Raw genomic sequence first — 22,568 nt, forward strand, 5'->3', positions numbered from 1 at the left:
ATTTCTCCTTTGTTTATGAAGCTTAGTTTGGCTGGATATGAAATCCTGGGTTGAAAATTCTTTAAGAATGTTAAATATTGGCCCCCACTGTCTTCTGGCTTGTAGGGTTTCTGCTGAGAGATCTGCTGTTAGTCTCATGGGCCAGGTCTTTGTAGGTGACCTGGCCTTTCTCTCTGGCTGCCCTTAACATTTCTTCCTTCATTGCAGCCTTGGAGAATCTGATGATTATGTGTCTTGGGGTTGATCATCTCGTGGAGTATCTTACTGGGGTTCTCTGTATTTCTTGAATTTGAATGTTGGCCTGTTTTGCTAGGTTGGGGAGGTTCTCCTGGATAATATCCTGAAGTGTGTTTTCCAACTTGGTTCCATTTTCCTCCTCTCTTTCAGGTACTCCAGTCAATCACAGGTTCGGTCTTTTTACGTAGTCCCATATTTCTTGGAGGTTTTTTTCATTCCTTTTCATTCTTTTTTCTCTAATCTTGTCTGCGTGCCTTATTTCAACAAGATGGTCTGGATATCCTTTCTTCTGCTTGGTCGATTCAGTTATTGATTCTTGTGTATGCTTCACGAAGTTCTCATGCTGTGTTTTTCAGCTCCATCAGGTCATTTATGTTCCTCTCTAAACTGGTTATTCTAGTTAGCAGCTCCTATAACCTTTATCAAGGTTCTTAGCTTCTTTGCATTGGGTTAGAACATGCTACTTTAGCTCAGCGGAGTTTATTACCAACCTTCTGAAGCCCCCTTCTGTCAATTCGTCCATCTCATCCTTCATCCAGTTCTGCGCCCTTGCAGGAGAGGCGTTAACGATCATTTGGAGGAGAAGAGGCACTCTGGCCTTTTGAGTTTTCAGCGTTTATCATTGATTCTTTCTCATCTTCATAAGTCTGTCTAGTATTGATCTTTGAGGCTGCTGACCCTTGGGTGGGGTTTTTGTGGGTATTTTGTTGTTGATGCTGTTGTTGCTTTCTGTTTGTTTGTTTTTCTTGCAATGGTCAGGTCCCTCTTTTGTAGGGCTGCTGCAGTTTGCTGGTGGTTCACTTCAGGCCCTATTCATCTGGTTTGCTCCTGTGCCTGGAGTTGTCACTCGAGGAGGCTGGAGAGCAGCAAAGATGGGTGCCTGCCCCTTCCTCTGGGATCTCTGACCTCGAGGGGCACTGACCTGATGCCAGTAGGAATGCTTCTGTATAGGGTGTCTGACAACCCCTGTTGGAGATTCTCAACCAGTTGGGTGGCACGGGGAGCAGGACCTGTTTATTAACAAAGCACTTTGTCCCTTGGTGGATGGGCGTGCTTTGCTGGGTAGGGGGCCTTCTCTGGGCTCCCTGGATTCCTCAGAACTATGCAGGAGCAAAGACTAAGTCTGCTGGTCCATGGAGACTGCGGCCATCCCTCTGCCTAGGGACTCAGGCCCAGGGAGATTAGAGTTCTATCTCCGAGTCCCTGGCTGGAGTTGTTGGAGTTCCTGCAGGGAGGCCCCGCCCAGTGAGGATGGGTCAGGCCTGAAGAGGCACTCTGTCCGCAGTCTGCCACAGCCAGTGTGTTCAGCTGTGGAGGACACCTCTTGGGACCAAACCATCCAGACTCCCTTGCTCCAGGCAGGAGAAAGCGCAGCCTGGAGCTATAGAGATGGCTGCCGCCCATCCCCTGCCCAGGGAGCTTAGTGTGTTAGGCAGCTATCAGTCCTACTGTTCGCCGTTGCCCCTTCCCCAAGGAGCTCAGATGGCTTAGACAGCAGGCAGCTGCAGCTGTGGTGCTGGTCACCTCCCCGGCTACCCCTGGGAGCTTGACAGGCTTAAGCACATTCTAGCTGAGTGGCTGTTGAGAATCTGTGTGGCTCCATGGTTGGGACCCTAGGCCCTGTTGGTGTGGGCTCACGAGTAGGATCTTCCGATCCATGGGTTACACAGTTCCGTGGAAAAAACATGTTTTCCCAGGCTGAATAGCATACTCACTCACTGCCTACCTTGGCTGGCGGTGACTCCTCTGCCCCGTGTGGCTCTCAGGTGGGCCGCCATACCACACTGCTCTTCCTTCCTCTCTGCGGGTCACACCAGCCACATAGTCAGTTCTGATGACGGAACCTGGGTACCTCGGTTGCCGGTGCAGGATTCACACGGTGTTATGGTTCTTTTCGATGGGAGCCTCTGATCACCTCTGCTTCTAGTCAGCCATCTTGGCCCTACCCACTATGATTTCCCTTTTTTCTTCTGTCTTTCACGTGTAGTCTGTATTTAAAACTGTGCTAGACATTATCCTTTCTCTAAGAGTTTGCAATCTGGTTGGAAAAACAATATTTAAAACGTTAATAAGTAGTGTAAGTCAGCATATAATTAAGCACTAAATTATATGGAGTAAACTTAGTTTGGGAAGAGGAAAATAAATGAGGACTAGATTGTTTAAGGAAGATACTATGAAGAAGATGAAAATTAACCTTGACCGTAATATATGGACACGGTATGAAGGGAAGAAGAGGGGCATTTCAAGTCAAAGGGACAACATGCACTAAGGCACAGGAACTGGGTTGGAGCAGTTTGTCAGGGTACTCTGTGAAGACTGCCTTGTCTGCCTCAGATAGCACATGGTGGCAGGCTGTGAGGCGTGGACACGACAAAATTGAGCCATGTTGCAGAGAGCCATCAGAACCTGGGGAGGAGCTTAGCTTAGATTTGATACAGCAGAAAACTGCACCTTCGGAGGTGCTAGAAGGGAATGATGTAATGCAGTCATTGTAATAAAGAATTGGTCTGGCATGATATCCAAAACGGAGTGACTGAGGCAGGAAGTAAGGGAAGCCAGGTAGGAAGCAAGGAGAGTAAATGTAGCAAAAGCCTGAGCTGGGTGGAAGCAGTTGGAAACGAACAGAGGTGACTGATAGAAGAGATCTTTCTAAGGAAAATTTCGTAAGACTTGAAGACAGACTGGGATTGCCTGGTTAAGTTTACTTCTTAAATAGCAGGAACTTTCATTTTAATTATACTCAGGATGTTTGTGATATAATGACACCCTGATATAATAACAAAATACTTCACTCATCTCCTCTACTAATACATAAAAATTATTTTAATAAAACTCTCTTGATTCCCTTCTTCAATATTCATTCATTCAACAAATATTTACTGAGCCTTTACTATGTACCCCAGACTATATACTGATACAATAATGGTTCCTGCCTTCATAGAGCTTGCATTCTAGTTAAGAAGACAGGAATAAACAAGAAAACAAAAGAATAAATATTGTTAGATTGTTATATGTGATAAGAACATAAAATAATTAGAATTTTTGATAAATTCTCCAAGAGAAACAAATAAGCCCTCTGGCTAAAAGAAAATTATGGGGGCCGGGCATGGTGGCTCACGCATGTAATCCCAGCACTTTGGGAGGCTAAGGTAAGATCACTTGAGGCCAGGAGTTCAAAACCAGCCTAAGCAACATAGCAAGACCCCATTTCTACAAAAAGTTTTTTAAAAATAGTCGTGTATGGTGGGACATGCCTGTAGTCCCAGCTACTTGGGAGGCTAAGGCAGGAGGATTGCTTGAGCCCAGGAATTTGAGGCTGCAGTGAGCTATGATTGCCTCTCCAGCCTGTGCAACAGAACAAGACCATGTCTCTTAAAAAAAAAAATGATGAGGAGCAGGGAAACCAACTTTAAAAGCTTATCAGGGGAAGCCCCTCTAACATAGTAGCATTTACACTGAAACAAGAAACTGGAAGGCCAGAAGAGCTGGGGCATAGACTGAGGGGGAAGTGATGTGAGATGCCTGCAGGGGTAGGTAGCCAGGGTCTAAATCATCTAGAGCCTTGAGCACTATGGGAGGGAGTTTTGATTTTATTCTAAATGCAATAAAGAACCACTGGAGGGTTTTGTGTAGGGGAGTGATATGGTCCTTTAATCATCAGACAGGCCCAGTGCCAGCACTGATCATTCCAGCCTCAGTCCGGGTAGCAATAGGAGTAGTCGATAAGAAGGACCCTTTCTTTTCTAGAAAACTACCATTACTTTATTAATTCTTATTTTATGAGCTCCTTACTCTTCTCACCCTGCTGCCCTTTCCTATGTTAGCAAGTGCTTGTATCAATTCATGTAAGTTTCCTTCCCCCGATGTAATCTAAAAATAATTATCGGCTAACTTGTCTAAGATATTCAGACCTTCATCCTACACATATTCCTCATTTCAGTGGCCTACATAAAATAAAGGCCTTAAATAAAATAAACAGGATTTCTGCTACATTTTTATATTCTATAGAATTCACACTCAGAGTTTCAGGGCTTGTATGAGTATAGAACTGTCACATAATCACAGAAGAATATTGGTGTGGTTCTTTGATTTTCTATAGAGATTAATTCAGTGAACAATTTTGTTTAATGCAGGTGAAAGTTAAATTTGGGCATACTCTAATGTATCCAGAGTTTTGTTGTTGTCGTTGTTGTTGTTATTTTTGAGATGGAGTCTCACTCCGTTGCCCAGGCTGGAGTGCAGTGGCGCGATCTCGGCTCACTGCAACCTCTGCCTCCCGGGTTCACACCATTCTCCTGCCTCAGCCTCCCAAATAGCTGGGACTACAGGCGCCCGCCACCATGCCCAGCTAATTTTTTGTATTTTTAGTAGAGACGGGGTTTCACCGTGTCAGCCAGGTTGGTCTCAATCTCCTGACCTCGTGATCCGCCCGCCTCGGCCTCCCAAAGTGCTGGGATTACAGGGGTGAGCCACGGTGCCCGGCCTGTATCCAGAGTTTTAATCCTTTCCTCCCAGATGTTGAGGAAATTATATCTCTAATTCATATTTAGTGGGGTAAGGCCTTTACATAACAGAAAGAAAGCAGGAAAGCTATTTCTATCCCATAGTAAATTTCTTCATATATTTTAATTTTGGTGCTCTTCAGCTCCATAATCCCTCAGACTTGAAACTGTAGAAGAATCTTTGGCTTCTTCCCCTCCCTGTCCCTCTACATCTAGTTTTTTGACAGGTTCTACATATTTCTTCACTCTTTCCAGTTTCATTGGTGTCTCACTTGTTCAGGCCTTCATCACATTTTCTGGGACTATTACAGTGAGTAGTCTTCAGGGTATCTCTAGTCTGTCTTCCCTCTCCAGTGAGCCTACCCTAGTATTAGGTCCACTTCAATGAGTCATCACTGCCTGTCACTCAAAGGAAATATAAACCAGGTACTCAGCCTGACATTCAGACTGTCCTGGCAGAAATAGCCAATTTTATATATTTATATTTTTTTATTTTTAAAATCATTCTATAATAGCTACAATAGTTAAAATTTTTAACTACATATACTTTGTTTTCATTTTCTAAAAATGTATATACAATAAAAGTGGGAGAGAGATAGCCCGGACATATATGCTTGTTTCAATTGATGTAGTTTAATTAGTTGTTGGATTTGACAGTAGTTATATTCACCCATGCATGACAGAATAATTTGTGATTGTGATAAAATACTTGCTTATTTTGTCTTTGGGTAAAATAACAACCAATTCATTTTGCAGCTTTTTAAAAAATAGCTAATATTCCTATTGAAAAAAAATTTTTTTTAATTATAAAGATATAATTAATCATATCATACCTTCACTATTTTTGTTTTGGAGTATTGTTACCTTCCATCTGTATATACTGTAAATTGTAATCATAATATATATTGTTTTTTATTCTATTGTTTTACTAAATTTTATTTCATAAATACTCCTGCCTTTCCATGATTCTGGAAAATATTGCTTTCTATTTTAATGTGTATGTAATTTTTGGTAGATATACCATAGTTTGCTAAATCACCTTTACTAACACCATACATGCTGCAAAAAATGTGAGTGTGTGTATGTGTGTGTATGTATGTATGTATGTGTGAGTGTGTGTGTTTGCACTTTTCTTATGAATCATTTCCTTAGAATAAGTTCCCAGAACAGGATTTTAAGGTCAAATTGGCATTTGCAAAATGTCAGTTCTCTAAAAGTTGGACACATTTACAGTGCTACCAGTAACTGAAGAAACTAATATTTTTTCAAAAGATGGTTTTGAATATGATTATATACCAAAAAACCCTATTTTTTTCTAATGATAGATATAGTTTGCTTTAATTTGTATTTATTTGGTTATGTCAAAGATAAACATTTTTAAATTTCTGCTTTTTTAATTGTTGTGTGTATTATCTGGGTTTTTAAAATATGACATTAAAACTAAATCATGGTTTTCAAATGTGTAATATATATCTGCTAAGATGAAATAATTACCTGTCTTTGGTTTAAGAAGATATTTTATGGTTATTTCAAGAAATCCATTTAATGAAACTTAAATGGAGCATTTTCTGATTAACTGTCAGAACTGAATGAATAAAATTGAAAAGGTTTCTTATGGTAAATTTCAAACTAATTCTGGAAATTATTTTTGAAACTATGTACTTTTCAAAATCTATTGAAAAAATAAGAATAATGATGGGAGACTCACAATTAACTAATACATAATAACAACTAAATCAGCGTGACACTGATGCAGTAGTAGACTTACAGATAAGTGGAACAAACTAGATAACTTAAAAACAAACCCAATATAAATAAGATAAAGTAAGCATTACAAATTGGTGATAATTTAAATTGTCACTGGTAAAATTTGTTAACCCTTTGGGAGAAAAAAAAGTTAGATCCCTACTCTATACCAGACTCAAAAAAGCACTAGAAAAAAAATGTTAATGTTCTTATACTCTTGGATTAAGAGGGAACGTTCAAAGAACAACACTAAAGGCAGAACCCATAAAGAAAAAGACTGACAAGTTTGGTGACATTAAACTGTTTCAACTTTTACAAATGAAAATAGAAGGAAGAGGCCAGGTTTGGTGGCTCACACAGTAATCCCAGCACTTTGGGAGGCCAAGGCGGGTGGATCACTTAAGGTCAGGGGTTCGAGACCAGCCTGGCCAACATGGTGAAACCCCATCTCTACTAAAAATACAAAAATTAGCCTGGTGTTGTTGCACACGCCTGTAGTCCTAGCTACTCAGGAGGCTGAGGCAGGAGAATCACTTGAACCTGGGAGGCAGAGATTGCAGTGAGCCGAGATTGCGCCACTGCACTCCAGCCAGAGTGACAAAGCAGGATTCCATCTCAAAAGAAAAATATTATTTCTAAAATACAAGGAAGAAAGAAAATTTATAAAGGCAAAGAACTGAAAAAATTATTTGCAAAAAGTAAATATGAAAGGCAAAAGATTAATGTCCTCAGGGTTAAAAATGTTCTCACAAATTCAGTAAGACAAACGCAGGCATTCCAATAGAAATGTGAGTAAAAGCCATGAACAGGCAATTCACAAAAGAACTCAGATAGCCAATACACATGTTTTTAAAAAATCACCTTTCACACACACAAATTACTTTTCATACTCAAAATATACATTAAACACAATGAGATGCCATTCTTAACTAGATTAACAAAGATAAAGAATAATAATACTACCCCATGATGATGAGACTGAGAGGGATGTGGTCATTTTCACGCAACCAGTATAATCTTTCTGGAGAGCAATTTGGTAAGGTGTATCAAAAACACAACCCATTGGCCCAGAAATTTCACTTCTAGCATTTTGTTTCAAGAAAAATAAGGCAGGTGTGCCAAGGTGAATATACAATGATGTGTCTTGTACCACTGCTTGTAGTACTGCTTTTCGTGAGAGGAACTAGAGCATAGTAGATAAGATTCAGAGTGGTAAAAGACCTTAGGCAAATAACTTAATCTCTTTTTGCCTCTGTTTTATCTATAAAATGAAATTAGTAATAACTATCATCAGACTGTTGTGCCAGTTAGCATGCTTAGAAATAGTTTCTGGCATATAGTGAAGGCTATTTCATTGTTAACTGTGATTATAACAGTGGAAAACCAAAATAATCTAAACATACAACAATAAGATATTGGTTAACATGATTTAGTTATATAATGGAAGAGTCTACACATATTAAAAATGATAATATAGATTTATGTTTTATCATGTAGAGAAATATTCACATTACATTACTAAGTGAAAAAAGTAAATGATGAAACAGTATATATAGTATGATCCCATTTTTGTTTTTAAAATAAGTATATATGGTACAGGCAAAACTCAGAATACACACTAATAGCATTTCTCTCTAGCTAATGGAAACACAGTTATTATTTTATCTACTATCCCTAAGTTTTCTATAGTGAAAATACATTGAATAAGAATATAGTAAAGGCCAAATAGAGAAAACAGTTGGGCAGTTTCTCTGAAAAGTGAACCTAAGAGTTTCCATATGAACCAGACATTTCACTCCTAGATATATAGCCAAGAGGATTGAAAACATATGTTCACATAAAAGTTGTACATGAATGTTCATAGCAGCATTAATCAGCCAAAAAGTGGAAGCAGCCCAAATGTTTATTAACTGATAAACAAAATATGGTATATCCATACAATGGAATATTATTCAGCAATAAAGTAATGAATAATATTAAGCCAAGTAAAAGAAGTCAGAAGTAAAAGGCCACATACTCTATGATTCTATTTATATGAAATGTCCAGAATAGGCAGACCTTTACAGCCAAGGTAGATTACTGGTTGCCAGGGACTGGGAGGAATGAGGATTGGGAATGACAGCTAATGGATATAGGATTTCTTTGGGGGTGATGAAGGTGTTCGGGGATAGATAGTGGTGATGGTTGCAGAACTTAGTGAATATACTAAAAACCACTGAATTGTATATTTTAAAAGAGTGAATTTTATGGTTTATGCATTATATCAGTAAAATAATGTTTAAGTAAAATAGAATCTATTAGCTATAAGACACTAGATTTTAAAAGGACTTTTGGCAAACTAAAGTTAATTTTTCATCAAATTCTAATAATTATAGGTATGGATTTTAAAAGTAGTTTTTTGTTCTACCAAAAAGACATATGTATGCATATGTTCATCAAAGCACAAGTGACAGTAACAAAGATATGGACATATCTCCCTAGGTGCCCATCAGTGGTGGATAGGATAAAGAAAATGTGGTGCATATACACCATGGAATACTATACAGCCATAAAAAAGAATGGAATCATGTCCTTTGCAGCATCATGGATGCAGCTAAAGGCCATTATCCTAAGTGAATTAACACAGGAAGAACAAAAAACAAATTCTACATGTCCTCTCTTATAAGTGGGAGCTAAACAATGAGTACTCATGGCTCATTGACAAAAAGGTGGTAACAACAGACACTGGGGACTGCTAGATGGGGAAGAAGAGGGGGCAAGGGTCAAAAAACTATTAGGTACTATGCTTAGTACCTGAGGGACAGAATCATTCGTACCCCAAACCTCAGCATCATGCACTATACCCAGATAACAAATCTGTACGTGTGCCCCCTTGAATCTAAAATAAAAGTTGAAATTATTAATAAATACAAGAGTAAATTTTGTTACAGAAATGTGAATCAGGGAATTATAAGTGACCCTGTAGCTTTATCTCCACAGCTTCCCCTAACGCCCCACAACCCCGCTTTAGTTAATGAAAACTTTGGGCATTTTGTTCCTGTTGTCAGAATTTGGCTTTATATTTTAAATTATTTGCACTACTTTTGGAAATTTTATCCTTTTTTAAATGCTCAGTTATTCTAGTGGCTTTCGGGCAGTTTTAAATGAGAGAGCACACATGTATGTGTGCGTGTGTCTGTGTTTTCTCAAGTAAGCCACCATCTCTGTATCCCATCTTGTGGTGTGTAAGTGGTTCAAGTATGTTCTAGAGTAACGTATGACGTATAAATTATCTCATTTTCCCCTTTGTGATTTCTCTTTCTCCTCTTTCCATCCCTTTCCCACTCCTGGCCTTTCTTGTGCTCCAAAATATTTGAAAAATGGAGTTAGAGTGTAATACCTTATTTTTAATTAATTCTTTCCTTAAGCATTTTTTGAGCACCTAGTATATATCAAGGCACTGTGCTAAGGTTAAAGAAACAAAAATGAAATACCTGGTTTCAGACAGATAAAGTGATACATCTTAGAGCTGCTCTGGGAACAGTTTAGGAAGCCGTTTAACCCAGATATGGACCATCAGGCAGGACTTCCTTTTACCATCAATATAATTAGTAGATCTTCTTTTAAAGCACATCAATTCTGCATTTTTAGAAAACTGTTGACAATATAGTTTATTCTTGGCCTTTAGCACACCCCATAATTATATAAGCACAGAAAAAAATCTTGAGAAAAACTGTGGATCTATCCCCAAGATAGATGTATAAGCCAAAAATTATTTTTTTAATTGGCATCAATATTAAGCAGTAGAGGCACAGGGACACTGAGTGAAGGCCTGCTTTCTGCTCAACTACTTAGAATGTTTAAGATCTTTTAAACCATCAGCGCTTTTAATGGCCTTGCTTCCCCTAATAATAATACCTACTAGATTTTAAAAAATACTATCCTGAACTTAAAGGAATTACTATTCTCGTTGGTGTTTTTAAAGAAACAACAAGCCTCTCTATATTGCTTTCTTCAGGACTGATTTTCAACTGATATGTACTGGTATAGCCATATTGGTTGTGAAATATTGAAATATGTTCTTTACTGGTTAGTAAAGAGGTGCTATGGTAAGCTGTCTAGATGCCCCGCCACAGCCTGGCCTTTCCAACAGGAACTGCACTCCTGCACCTCTCCACAATCCAACAATTAAAAGGTTATCGCGTGGCATAGCAGGAGGCTTTTAGGACCCTTCTTCTTCACTAGGCTTGCATCCGTACTGATTGCTGGTGCTTGGGCCATCCCTTCCCTGTAATAATTTTGAATATCATCCCGACTTTCGGACTGATCGAGTAAATCGCTACTGTCTTATCAATGTTTGTGTTCTGCAATTTACAGTATAAATTAGCTCTAGCTCACCTGTGTTGCTTATCGGTATAGAATCAACATTCACAGTTGTATTATTTCTGAATAAGCTTAGGATGCCATCATATGATAACTCAAGTCCCTAAACCACGCTGCATTTTTTTCTGTTTCTCTCAATGTTGACAGTTTGACCTAAGTTCTGTATTCTCTTGTTCCTTTCAGTTCGCTTTGCACCTTATAGGCCTCCAGATATCTCCTTGAAGCCTCTGCTCTTTGAAGTGCCCAGCATCACTACAGAGTCAGTGTTCGTTGGCCGAGATTGGGTTTTCCATGAAATAGATGCTCAACTTCAAAGTTCAAATGCCAGCGTGAACCAAGGAGTAGTGATTGTGGGAAACATTGGATTCGGCAAAACTGCCATCATCTCCAGACTGGTGGCCCTCAGCTGCCACGGTACAAGAATGAGACAGATCGCCTCAGACAGCCCACATGCCTCCCCCAAACGTACGTATTCCTTTTTTAAAGAACTCCGTTTCATTGGCGCTGAAGGTTTTCTGACATATTTATATTAGGTCGTATATCCTTTTATTTTCTCATCTGCAAAACCCGACTTCCACGTGAGGACTGTTCATTCAGAGTTGAGAGAAAGATTGTAATACTCTTTACATCTAACCCACATACCCGATAGTCACCTAAGCGTGACTGAAGAAAAACCTTTCTCGTGGAATAAATTTATGACTCTTCCGTGCTGGCTGTATGGTTGGGCTGTCCTCTAGATAATGACCGCAGCAATTGCCCGTAGAGCGATTTGCATTCATCACTGTCGGATTTTGCTCAGACTGTGCCCGATTCTTCTTGTTATTTGCCAGCACAGTCTGTTTGCATCCTTCATTTCTTTGCTGTTGGCGTCAGTGTTGCACTGCTTGGACTTGAGCTTCGTTGTGTCCTCGAAGGGCTTCTCCTGCTTCCTTGTGAAAAGGTACTGAGCTCTCATATGTATTCAGGCTTCTTTCATCACAAGCAGGGGGCAGCCCAATAATCACCACCAGGATCTTACTGATTTATTTTTAAAACACTCACATGGTACTTACTATGTGCCAGATGCTCTCCTAAGTTTTTTACAAATATTAATTCATCGAATCCTGTTACCAGCTCAGTGAGGTTGTCTTCATTTCACAGGTAAGTAATCTGAGGCCGAGAGAGGTTAAGTAAGTTCTCCTAGGTTTTACAGCCAATAAATGGTAGAACTAAGCAGTCTGGTTTCAGAGGCCATTCTCCTATCCATTTTACTATGCTGCCTCTCCTTATTGGTGAAACTCACTTGAGTAAAGAAAATAAATAGAAATGTATCAGTGTTCTTCTTATACATACTACATGTATAGAACCAGTTTACCTGGTTTCTGTTAGTTAGAAGAGAACAAAAAAAGAAACTATTGCTCTGCTAGTCCAAATCAATAATCTAGCCCACCACAGACTTTCAGACTGCAGCCACTAGAAATGGTTTGTGTGAGATGATAGTAGTTACAGGGTCTAGCACAGTGCTAGAAACTTAACAGGAACTCACTGAAGACCCTCCAAACTTACTGACTTTCTATTAAAGCTAGTTAGCAGCCTTGTATCATTAAGGAGGCAGATGGCCTCTGATAAACTTATGGATGTCTAATATGTGGAAGAACTGGTGTCTTGGAAGAAAACTGAATCAAAATACCTCTTTACCGGGGTATGGTAAGAATTGGTATGGAAGAATTCTTTTCTTCAGAGGAATATAATGCTTAGTTTCTAAATGAAGCTCTTCTGAGGTAGATTGCCATAGTACTGTGGGAGTCAGGAGCCCAGGGTTTGTGCCCCAACACTCAAATTGACTAGACTTTGTGAACTTGAGAATTTTACTTGAATTCTTTAGAGCTCAGTTTTCTTATTTGTAAAATGAAGAAGTGTGACTAATTGATCTTTCAGAATTGTCTCTGCTAAAATTTTGATTCTGAGAACATGTCTTCATGGTTAAAAGTAACTTTCCACACTATTCCAGTGTTTTCCTTTGAGTGTTTAAGTATTTATCACTCCAAACTGCCGTTTATCTGAGTAGTTCAAGTGGCTTGCTATTTGAGTGTGTCAGAAAGGAAACCAGAAAGCTCAAGGTCTCTGTGACTCCCCTGTATATCAGAGTTGCAGATAACAGAGTGGTGGAATCATGCATGACAGAAAATAAATCCCAAGGACAAGAAGAGTTGCTTTCACAGAAAGCAGAGGTACCTGGGGATCTCTCTGTGAGCCTGGGGGAGCAAGAGTTTATAGAAAACAGCCCATGTGCTCCCCAAAGCAGAGATTCTTTAAAGGTAGTTCACTAAGTTATTCCCTTAACATCGATTGCCTTCAGGAGAATCTCCAGAAACACCAAGATACTCCCCATTCATGAGATAAACATCCATTGTTGAGACTGTAGATTTGGCCTGACAGTTAACTTTCAGAATTTGAAAGGAGTTAAGAGAGCTAAATATGCGGTTCTATATATCAGAATTACTCAGAACCAATGTTACCTTATACAAAATAATTTTTGTTACAATTTATTGATGGCCAAACTATATTCTACCAGTGCCATCTTAACCAATAGAAGGGTCAAGAATAAGTGACTGATATAATGCAAGCTATTTTTTTGGCACAAATCTGTTACCCATATGAATTGGTGTTGAATATGTTACTGGCAGCAGCAGCAGTTTTTTCACTAATAAGAATAAGAATGATGTCCGTATATGGAGGGTTGGCTTAATTTTTTACAGAATTTAACTTATATTAAGCTTGGATGGGTCATTTGGAACCCCACTGGCTTTCTTAATCCTTGGGTGATGATACCAATTAATAGTTGTAGTGATAATAAAAAAAATGGGAAATCATTGGAGTTCCCAACTTCTTTCTCTGCATCATCTGTCATTCTTTCTTCTGCCCCTGTCTTCTTTCTGTTTGGTGTTCAGAGAATAGTAGAAATAAAAGCTGAGCACTACTGCTGTGGAAGATAGGAGCAGTTTAGCCTGCAGTACTGCCTTGCTTGGCTGTCCTTCCCCCACAGAAACTCAGCCCCCCCAGCCCGCCCCGCTCTTTGTCATTTCCCTGGAAAGGTATAGAAAAGCTGTCAAGGCAGGCACTAGCCTGTCATCCTGCTTTCCACCTACTCTCCCAAACCTGACACCCCCTTCAGTCACCACCACCACCACCACCACCACCATTATCCACACCCCCAACACACACACACACAAAGAACAAAAATATTTTGTGAAAACAGACCTGTTGTATAATTCAGGATTATTACATTAACTACAGGTATTCTCAGTATAGTAGTTGGGGAAGCTCTAATACAAGACTGTATGTTTCTATCACTAAAAGTCTCAATGTAGTTATTACTTGGATTTGACATTTGCCAACAGCTGCCAAGCCCCCAAACAGCTGTTAAGTAAATAAATCCTACCGTTCCTACTCTGTTCATTTCAGAAGTCTCTTTTGCCAGTGTGCTATGCACATTGACTACTGCCTACCTATTAACTTTTATTTCTACTATTGTCTGAATACCAAACAGAAAGTAATGTGTTTAGACAAAAAGAAGGGCATTTCCAAAAGGAAATAGCTAGAAAGACAGAGGGCATTTGGACACTAGTTACCCACAAAATCAAATACCAGATAAAGGGGAATAGAGTAGGGGAAGGAAGTGAACAGCAGAAATAATACAGTAACATACAATCACCGAACTTCACCTCAACCCAAATGTCACACATTCCTTGAGGCTTTTTTCACTGCCATCCTCCATGCCCACCCCCCTGCAGTTATCCAGAACTGTATCCAGTGACCAAGAAATTTACTGCACCAGTTAAATGAAAAAAGTCCAAATTCACTCCCACTGGTAGGGAGTTAAATGAGGACTACTTTTTCCTATTCTTCCTTCTTTTCAATCACTATTGGCCATCAAATAACAACTTCTAATATTTACTTTGGTATCTACTTTTAAAGTATGATCTTATTCATAAATATAGTCTATAATTTCTACTAGTAAAAATAAATTTTCTAAATAACAAGAACAAATTGAATTTTTTTAAAAATCTTAAAACAGATTTATTGAGCTGTAACTCACATACTATGTAATTCACCCATTTAAAGCGTTCAACTCAGTATTTTTAGTATAATTCACATGGTTGTATAGCGATCACCATAATCTAACTTTAGGCCATTTTCATCCCCTTAAAAGAAGCTCATGCCTGTTAGCAGTCAATCCCCATTCTCCTCTTAACCCTCTATTTCCAGCCCTAGGTAACCACTAATTTACTTTCTGTCTCAACAGATTTTTCTATTCTGGGCATTTCATATAAATAGAATCATACAATATATGGTCCTTTTTTTTTACTGACCTCTTTGATTTAGCATAACATTTTCAAGGGTTATCCCCGTTCTAGCATGTATCGGTATCTCATTTCTTTTTATTGTTAGTAGTCTATTGAATGGATATTTTGTATTTCATCTGCTCATCAGTTAGTGGGCATTTAGGTTGTTTCCACTTTTGGCTATTATGAATCATTCTTCTGTGAACATTTGTGTACGAGTTTTTGGGTGGACGTGTTTTTATTTCTCTTAAGTATATACTGAGGAGCAGAATTGTTAGACCATAGAACAAATGGAATTTAGCCATTTTTCTTTAAAGTTTTAATGATTATCTGATGCAAACATCGAAATCTTTTTAATCCAGATGTGGATGCCAACAGAGAGCTGCCACTCACACAGCCACCTTCAGCCCACTCGTCTATCACCAGTGGAAGCTGCCCAGGAACTCCGGAAATGCGCAGGCGGCAGGAGGAGGCTATGCGAAGACTAGCCTCACAGGTACAATATGATTCTCACGTTGGGGATGTGGTAGTTCCATTTTAATATCAAGGAAGCAAAGATAGGGAGACCTTTGGCAAAGTGAACAAAAATACATAAAGCTATACCATGAGAACGTGGAGGAAAGTTTCTCTTTCTTTGCTATTCCTAGAAAAAATATTTTATTATGATGGGATCAGAACCTTAGAGTTGGAAAGACCCTTAGAATAAAAGTCTTCTAGGCCGGGCGCGGTGGCTCACGCTTGTAATCCCAGCACTTTGGAAGGCCGAGGCGGGGGGATCACGAGGTCAGGAAATCGAGACCACGGTGAAACCCCGTCTCTACTAAAAATACAAAAAAAAAAAAAAATTAGCCGGGCGTGGTGGCGGGCGCCTGTAGTCCCAGCTACTCGGAGAGGCTGAGGCAGGAGAATGGCGTGAACCCAGGAGGCGGAGCTTGCAGTGAGCCGAGATTGAGCCACTGCACTCCAGCCTGGGCGACAGAGTGAGACTCCGTCTCAAAAAAAGAAAAAAAAAAGAAAAAAAGTCTTCTAGTGAATAAATAAAGAAGTTGAGACCGAAGTGGGTTAGTTGGTTGGTTTGTTTTGAGACGGAGTTTCGCTCGGTTTCCCGGGCTAGAGTGCTGTGGTGCAATCTCGGCTCACTGCAGCCTCCGCTTCCCAGGTTCAAGTGATTCTCATTCCTCAGCTTCCTGAGTAGCTATAGCTGGGACTACAGGTGCGTGCCACCACACCAGACTAATTTTTGTATTTTTAGTAGAAACGGGGTTTTGCCATGTTGGCCAGGCTTCTCTCAAACCTCTTATCTCAGGTGATCCACCTGCCTCAACCTCCCAGAGTGCTGGGATTACAGGCGTGAGCCACTGCGCCCAACCAGAAGTGGTATGTTTTACCCAACATCAGGGTATAAGTAATCAACAGTTTTAAATTTTCGTTCCTAGCTTAAAACTCTTCGTGCTATACTACACTGTCCATAATATTTTTTGTACATTTGGGTTTGAAATCTCTATTTTTTTCAAAATAACATAAACACATAGAAAATCAAATAATGGTCAAAACCAGCAGTGTTCTTCCTCTACCCCACCCATCTTCACTCCACAGGCAGCCACTTTTACCTCTTAAGGAAGTTTCTGTGATTTTCACCTCCATGTTTCTAAATACTATTTGTATACTGCTAAAATTTTTATTAGTTTACAAATTATCGATTGCTTCTTATTATGGATGATGGGAATTATAGCTCTTTCACCTTCCTTCTTCCTACCACCATCCCAATACAATTATTGCATGATTTTTGGCTGAATCCATATTATATATAGTATTTTCAGTATTAATACTGTGCTAATACATCACTCTGGAGCCAAGGATAACATTTCCTTCTTGAACGATTTTGTTTTTCCTAGGGGTTTATGAAATGCCTCATATTAAAATATGCTTATTTTTCTTCAAATCTTTGGCTAAGTCATTTCATAACGCTTAATGTAGTTTTGTAAAATGTTTGTCAGTACAGTTTTCCACGCTTACGAGTTACATTTTTTACCCTGGAGGCCTCTGTCCTAGAGCCCTCCATGGAGCTCAGTCTGGACCTAGGACGCTCTGAAGGCTTACCACCTTGTTCTCCTGGGAGTTCCTGTCGCTTCTCTTTTTTGTTTCATCTCATGTCATATTCTTTCTCGATTTTATTCTTCATTTTGGTGGAGCATATCCTCCAGTAGCTTCCTAACAAAAAATGCATAGGACATAAATTTTTTGAGACTTACTATTTCTAAAAGTATCATTATTCTATGCTTATACTTGCTTATTTGTTTGACACAGTATATCATTCTAGGGTAAAAATTATTTTTTCTCAATTTTGAAGGCATTGCTCCATTGTCCAATATTGCTATTAAATACTCTGATACTATTCTTATTCCTAATCCTTTATATATACCTTGTTTTCTCTCCAAATGCTTTTAGAATCTTCTTTTTATCACCACTGTTCTTGAGTCTTTTTCATTTATTCTGTTGGTACCTAGCAAGCCCTGGAGATATTCTTTAATTCTGAGTAATGCTTTTGTATTATGTATGATGATTTCCTCACCACCATTTCCTCTATTTTCTCCTTCTACAACTCATATTAATAAAAAATCAGATTTCTGGCTGGGCGCAGTGGCTCATGCCTATAATCCCAGCACTTTGGGAAGCCAAGGTGGGTGGATCATCTGAGGTCAGGAGTTTGAGACCAGCCTGACCAACATGGCAAAGCCCCATCTCCAAAAAAATACAAAAATTAGCCAGGTGTGGTAGCATGTGCCTGTAGTCCCAGCTACTCAGGAAGCTGAGGCAGGAGAATCCCTTGAACCCAGGAGGCAGAGGTTGCAGCTAGCCGAGATTGCGCTGCTGCACTTCAGCCTGGGCAACAGAGCGAGACTCCATCTCAAAAAAAAAAAAAAAAAATTAGATTTCCTGTACTGATATGATACTCTCGTCTTAACTTTTCTGTTTTCTATACTTTTGTTTTTTGGTTTTTTAATCCACCTTTGAGAGATTTCTTCAACATTACTTTCCAATCCTTTTATAAAAATTTTATTTTTGCTCTCATAGTTTTAATTTGTAATAGTTCTTTCTTTTTCTCCAGCTGTCTCCTTCTTTTTATAGCATCCTGTTCTCGTTTTATGGATGCAATGTATTCTTTACTTAGGCATTCAGAAACTGATTAGAAGGTTGTGTATGTAGAGAGCTTGACCATAGAACATTAAGATAATCCACCCTTTTTTTGAAATGCCCAAAAGTCAGTATTCCTAAGTTTTTTTTCCTGGGCTATTCAGATTCTCTAGCAAAGAATCCTCCAATCTTCTGACTGGAGAGTATATGTCTTGGGTGCCAGCATTTTGGAGCTGGGCAGGAAAAGAGGGCTGGAGTTTCACTGTTCACTGTCAGACATTTACTTAAGCCCCTTGTTTTCAGTCCTGCACCTGATTTCTACCTTGCTCAATGTGTGGTGTCCCTAAGTCTAGATTCTCTCTTGTTTAATTTCTCTAGTTCTCTTTCTTGTGGGTGTTGGGGAAGGTAGTCACCTGGTGGGGCAGGGCAGGGGTGGGAATCTGGGGATCTAACTTCTTATATAAACTTCAAATAAATTCTGTGTTTTCAGGTCCCTTCTTCACCCTTCTCTTCCACAGTACCTGGTGTTTCTAATTCCTATGCTTTGCAGAAGTTTTACAGATGGTCTATAATATTGTAAGGTTCAAATTCTTCATAGAAATACACTCCAGCTCCAAGACAGAAACAGCATGTTTTCCTAGATACATTATTAATTATCCCCACTCAATAGTACACCCTCATCTATAAATGGACTTCTGCAAAATCTGAGATTTCCCTCAATTCATTGCTAAGTCATTGTAGCTTTAAAAGACATCTCTGTTTTTTACTAAATATCTCCTGTGTAAATGGTCTCTATCCTCTTCTTTAGAACAGTTAGAATCCCTGTAATCCCAGCACTTTGGGAGGCCAAGGTGGGCGGACCATGAGGTCAGGAGATCGAGACCATCCTGGCTAACATGGTGAAGCCCCGTCTCTACTAAAAATACAAAAAATTAGCCGGGCGTGGTGGTGGGTGCCTGTAGTCCCAGCTACTCGGGAGGCTGAGGCAGGAGAATGGCATGAACCTGGGAGGCGGAGCTTGCAGTGAGAAGAGATCACACCACTGCACTCCAGCCTGGGCAACAGAGCGAGACTACGTCTCAAAAAAAAAAAAAAAGAACAGACTAAATATCTATCTTAGAAATACACAGATGTTAAAGTGTTTCCAGCACTTCAATTATTTAGTCATTCAATTATTCACTTTAGATATACATTTGGAGGACCTGTAATCCAGGACTGAAGATAAATCAGTGAACAAAACAGACACAATTCCTACTGTTACATAGTCCACATTCTCGCGAGAGAAAGACAATAAACAAATATATAGTATGTCAGAAGATGATAAGTGCTAAGATCACAGAGAATTAATTCTCCTCACTTTGTTGCATCTTATTCTTTCTCTCATCAAGAGAAGTCCCAAGATGTTCATGTTCAATATTTGAAAAACGTTTACATGTCATAAGTAGGAAATTAGTGACTACTATTTATACTTATTTGAGGCATGATTACATGTTAAATTTCATGATTGTGTCTTCCTTAGGCAAAATATAAATTAATCTAGTTGCACCTAGACATGGAATACTGTTCAGCTTATAACATTGTATCAGAAGTAGCCACTTAGCTTAAAACTGAATGTTATCCCAATTATTGTGCTACGTGTTACAGTTCAGCTACACAAAAGTGTTCTGTAGACGCATAGAGCAGAAGCCTGCAATCTTGCTTCTCACCTGTAACAAACCAGTAAGCAGAAATTATCTTTTAAATAGGATTTTCAAATTAGTTAATGTTTTGATGAAGTAGACTAACATGAAAATTTAAAGTCTTCTTGAAAAATCTCTCAATTTGACACATTCTTGGTGTCAATTTTTTGTATGTCAGTAATTATCATTGGTATTTCATAACATTCTTGCTCTTTCTTGTGTGTCTGGTTAACTGAGAACACTAGAGAGTTTTTGTCACAACTTTGTAACTATTTCATTTATTGAAGAAATACTTTCCATTTGAAGCAAAGATTTTGATAGGTTGGCATCTCTTGAGCATGTCTCCACTTAACATTACATATTTCTTCTAAAGTGTGATCACAGTAGAGGGGCAGGGAGATCTCATTCAGGGCCTTTCCTGGATATGTGAATTTAACTCCAACAGAGATTTCTGTAGGTTTTGAATCTGTTGCGCCCCTGTGGTAATACACACAAAATTCACGAGACAAGGAGAAGTTGGCCTCCCTTTATGGAAGGCTTAATGTGTGTTATGGCTTAGTGCTAGTTACATTATATTTGCTATGTCATTTCTTCATTTTTACCTTAACCCTATGAGGTACATCATTATCTCATTTTACAGATGAAGAAACAGTGACTTCAATGATAAATTTTTTCAAAGTCATACTGTTAATAAATGGCAAAGTGAGGATTCAGAGTCAGTATCCTCCCCTATAATGTGAATACTATGGTTATCCCCATTTTACAAATGAGGAAACAGAGGCTCTGAGGTTAAATAACTTGCTTGAGACCATAAGCTAGTACATGACTGAGTCAAGATTTAAACTGAGGCAGGCAAAGTCTATACTCTTAACCACTGCACGATGCTGCCTCTCTAGTGTGGCAGGAAGGATTTTAGTTTAGTGTTATTTTGGAAAATCCATCCATCATTTAATGTGGCTTCACAGCAAGAAAATTATAATGAAGATGTACTTTCAGTCATTTTGCTGACCTAAAATTCTTCTTCAAAAAAGATTTTTATGCAACTAGAATCTCCCCACACATTAAGCAAGTTGTCACTGACTTAGTCCTTAGATTAAGAAGCTAATATATCTGAAATGAGTTCATTAGAGAAAACAGCTAATTTTAAGAAGTGTCACAGAGATACAAAAAGCAAAGGTTTTTTTTCCTAAGGAAATCTATGTAAGAAAAAAATTAAATGTCATCCTTGCCAAGAGACAAGTTCTGTACTATACCAGGGGGTGTCAAATGATCATGGTTCCTGAAATTGTTGCGGTCACTATTAAAGCTGTCAGCCAAAGAAGTAGTCATTTCAGTAATCCTTTAATATTGAGCATTTTGAACATAATATGGAAATGTAAGCCAGAAACATGCACACACACACACATACATACACAGAAAATGAAAAACAATAATGAAGAATAAGATTTTATTTGTGTTGTAGTGATTATTTTTAAAAATATTTTCATTTAATAGAAATGAGATCCAAACTAAACAACACATACCCCATAGATGATGTTTTATAAAATTTGCCTAGGGCTTTTCTCCTCTAAAAATTAACACTGAAGTTTTACTGTCAGACCCAGATTTCATCTACATTTGAAATACTGAATATGGGAAAACAGCCTTGTTGTTTATTGTTAATTTCTGTGTTGTTTTTATTTTCTACCTCTTCCACTAGAATGGGTCAATGTTTAAATGTTCACCACCGTATCCCCAGCTCCTACACAATGCATGGCACATAAATACCTGAATGAAGAAATTCTAGTCAATTCTCTGTACTGAGTAATCTTTCTAAAACATTTGTTTTTTGCTACTTAAAGCCATCAAATAGCTCCTCCTTGCCCTTGAATGAAATCCAAACTCCCTTCTTAAAATATCATAAAAATTGGAATGAAAGGACCTCTGCTTTTCCCAGGACCAGTTATTTTAGACTACATAATTCCTTGTGTGGGGTAGGGAGTGGGGGGCGGGCAGGGGCAAGGCGGATGTTGTCCTGTCTACTATAGGATATTTAGAAGAAGTGACCTTGACCTCTGTGCTACCAGTAGCACTCCCTCAGCCTCTAATTAAGACAACCAGAAATGTCTCCAGAAATTGCCAAATGTTTCCTGGGGAGCAAAACCACTACCAGTGGAAAACCCTTGCCATGCCCTATCTTCCACCATTCCCCACTCACTTATATGCTAGCCACACTAAGACTGATTTCAGTTCCTTGAAAGTAAAAAGCTATGTCTTGCCTTAGGGCCTTTGCATACATTTTTCCCCTGTCTGGAAAACTACTACACCTTGGTTCACCCCTTGTCTTTCATGTCTCAGCTTAAATATTGCTTCTTCTAAAAAAGCTTTCTCTGGCTCCCCTAAATTACCTTAAGATGCCCCAACTGTGTGTTGCCCTAGCACCCTGTATTTCCTCTCTTCTAGTACTTATCACACTATTATTATTACTTGTTTAATTGCCTCTGTTTCCTGCTAAACTGTGAAGGGCAGACAGGGGTCATAGCTATATTACTTATTATTATAGCTTCAAAACCTAGCATAGTGCCTGATATACAATGGAAGTT

At 38.9% G+C, this 22,568-nt stretch overlaps 1 protein-coding gene across 9 annotated transcripts in view; it reads left to right on the forward strand.

Moving 5' to 3' along the window:
• The window catches only part of TANC2 (tetratricopeptide repeat, ankyrin repeat and coiled-coil containing 2), a 489,961-nt gene that overhangs the window by 365,274 nt on the left and 102,119 nt on the right, over positions 1-22,568 (forward strand). For all 9 annotated transcript variants that reach the window (XM_055258661.2, XM_055258667.2, XM_055258668.2 and 6 more), the window contains 2 exons: positions 11,031-11,312; positions 15,535-15,668. In XM_055258661.2, the coding sequence (XP_055114636.1) occupies positions 11,031-11,312; positions 15,535-15,668 (416 nt within the window). The remainder of the gene's footprint in view (positions 1-11,030; positions 11,313-15,534; positions 15,669-22,568) is intronic.

The sequence above is a fragment of the Symphalangus syndactylus genome, chromosome 20, assembly GCF_028878055.3.
Source record: "Symphalangus syndactylus isolate Jambi chromosome 20, NHGRI_mSymSyn1-v2.1_pri, whole genome shotgun sequence".
Classification (NCBI taxonomy): domain Eukaryota; kingdom Metazoa; phylum Chordata; class Mammalia; order Primates; family Hylobatidae; genus Symphalangus; species Symphalangus syndactylus.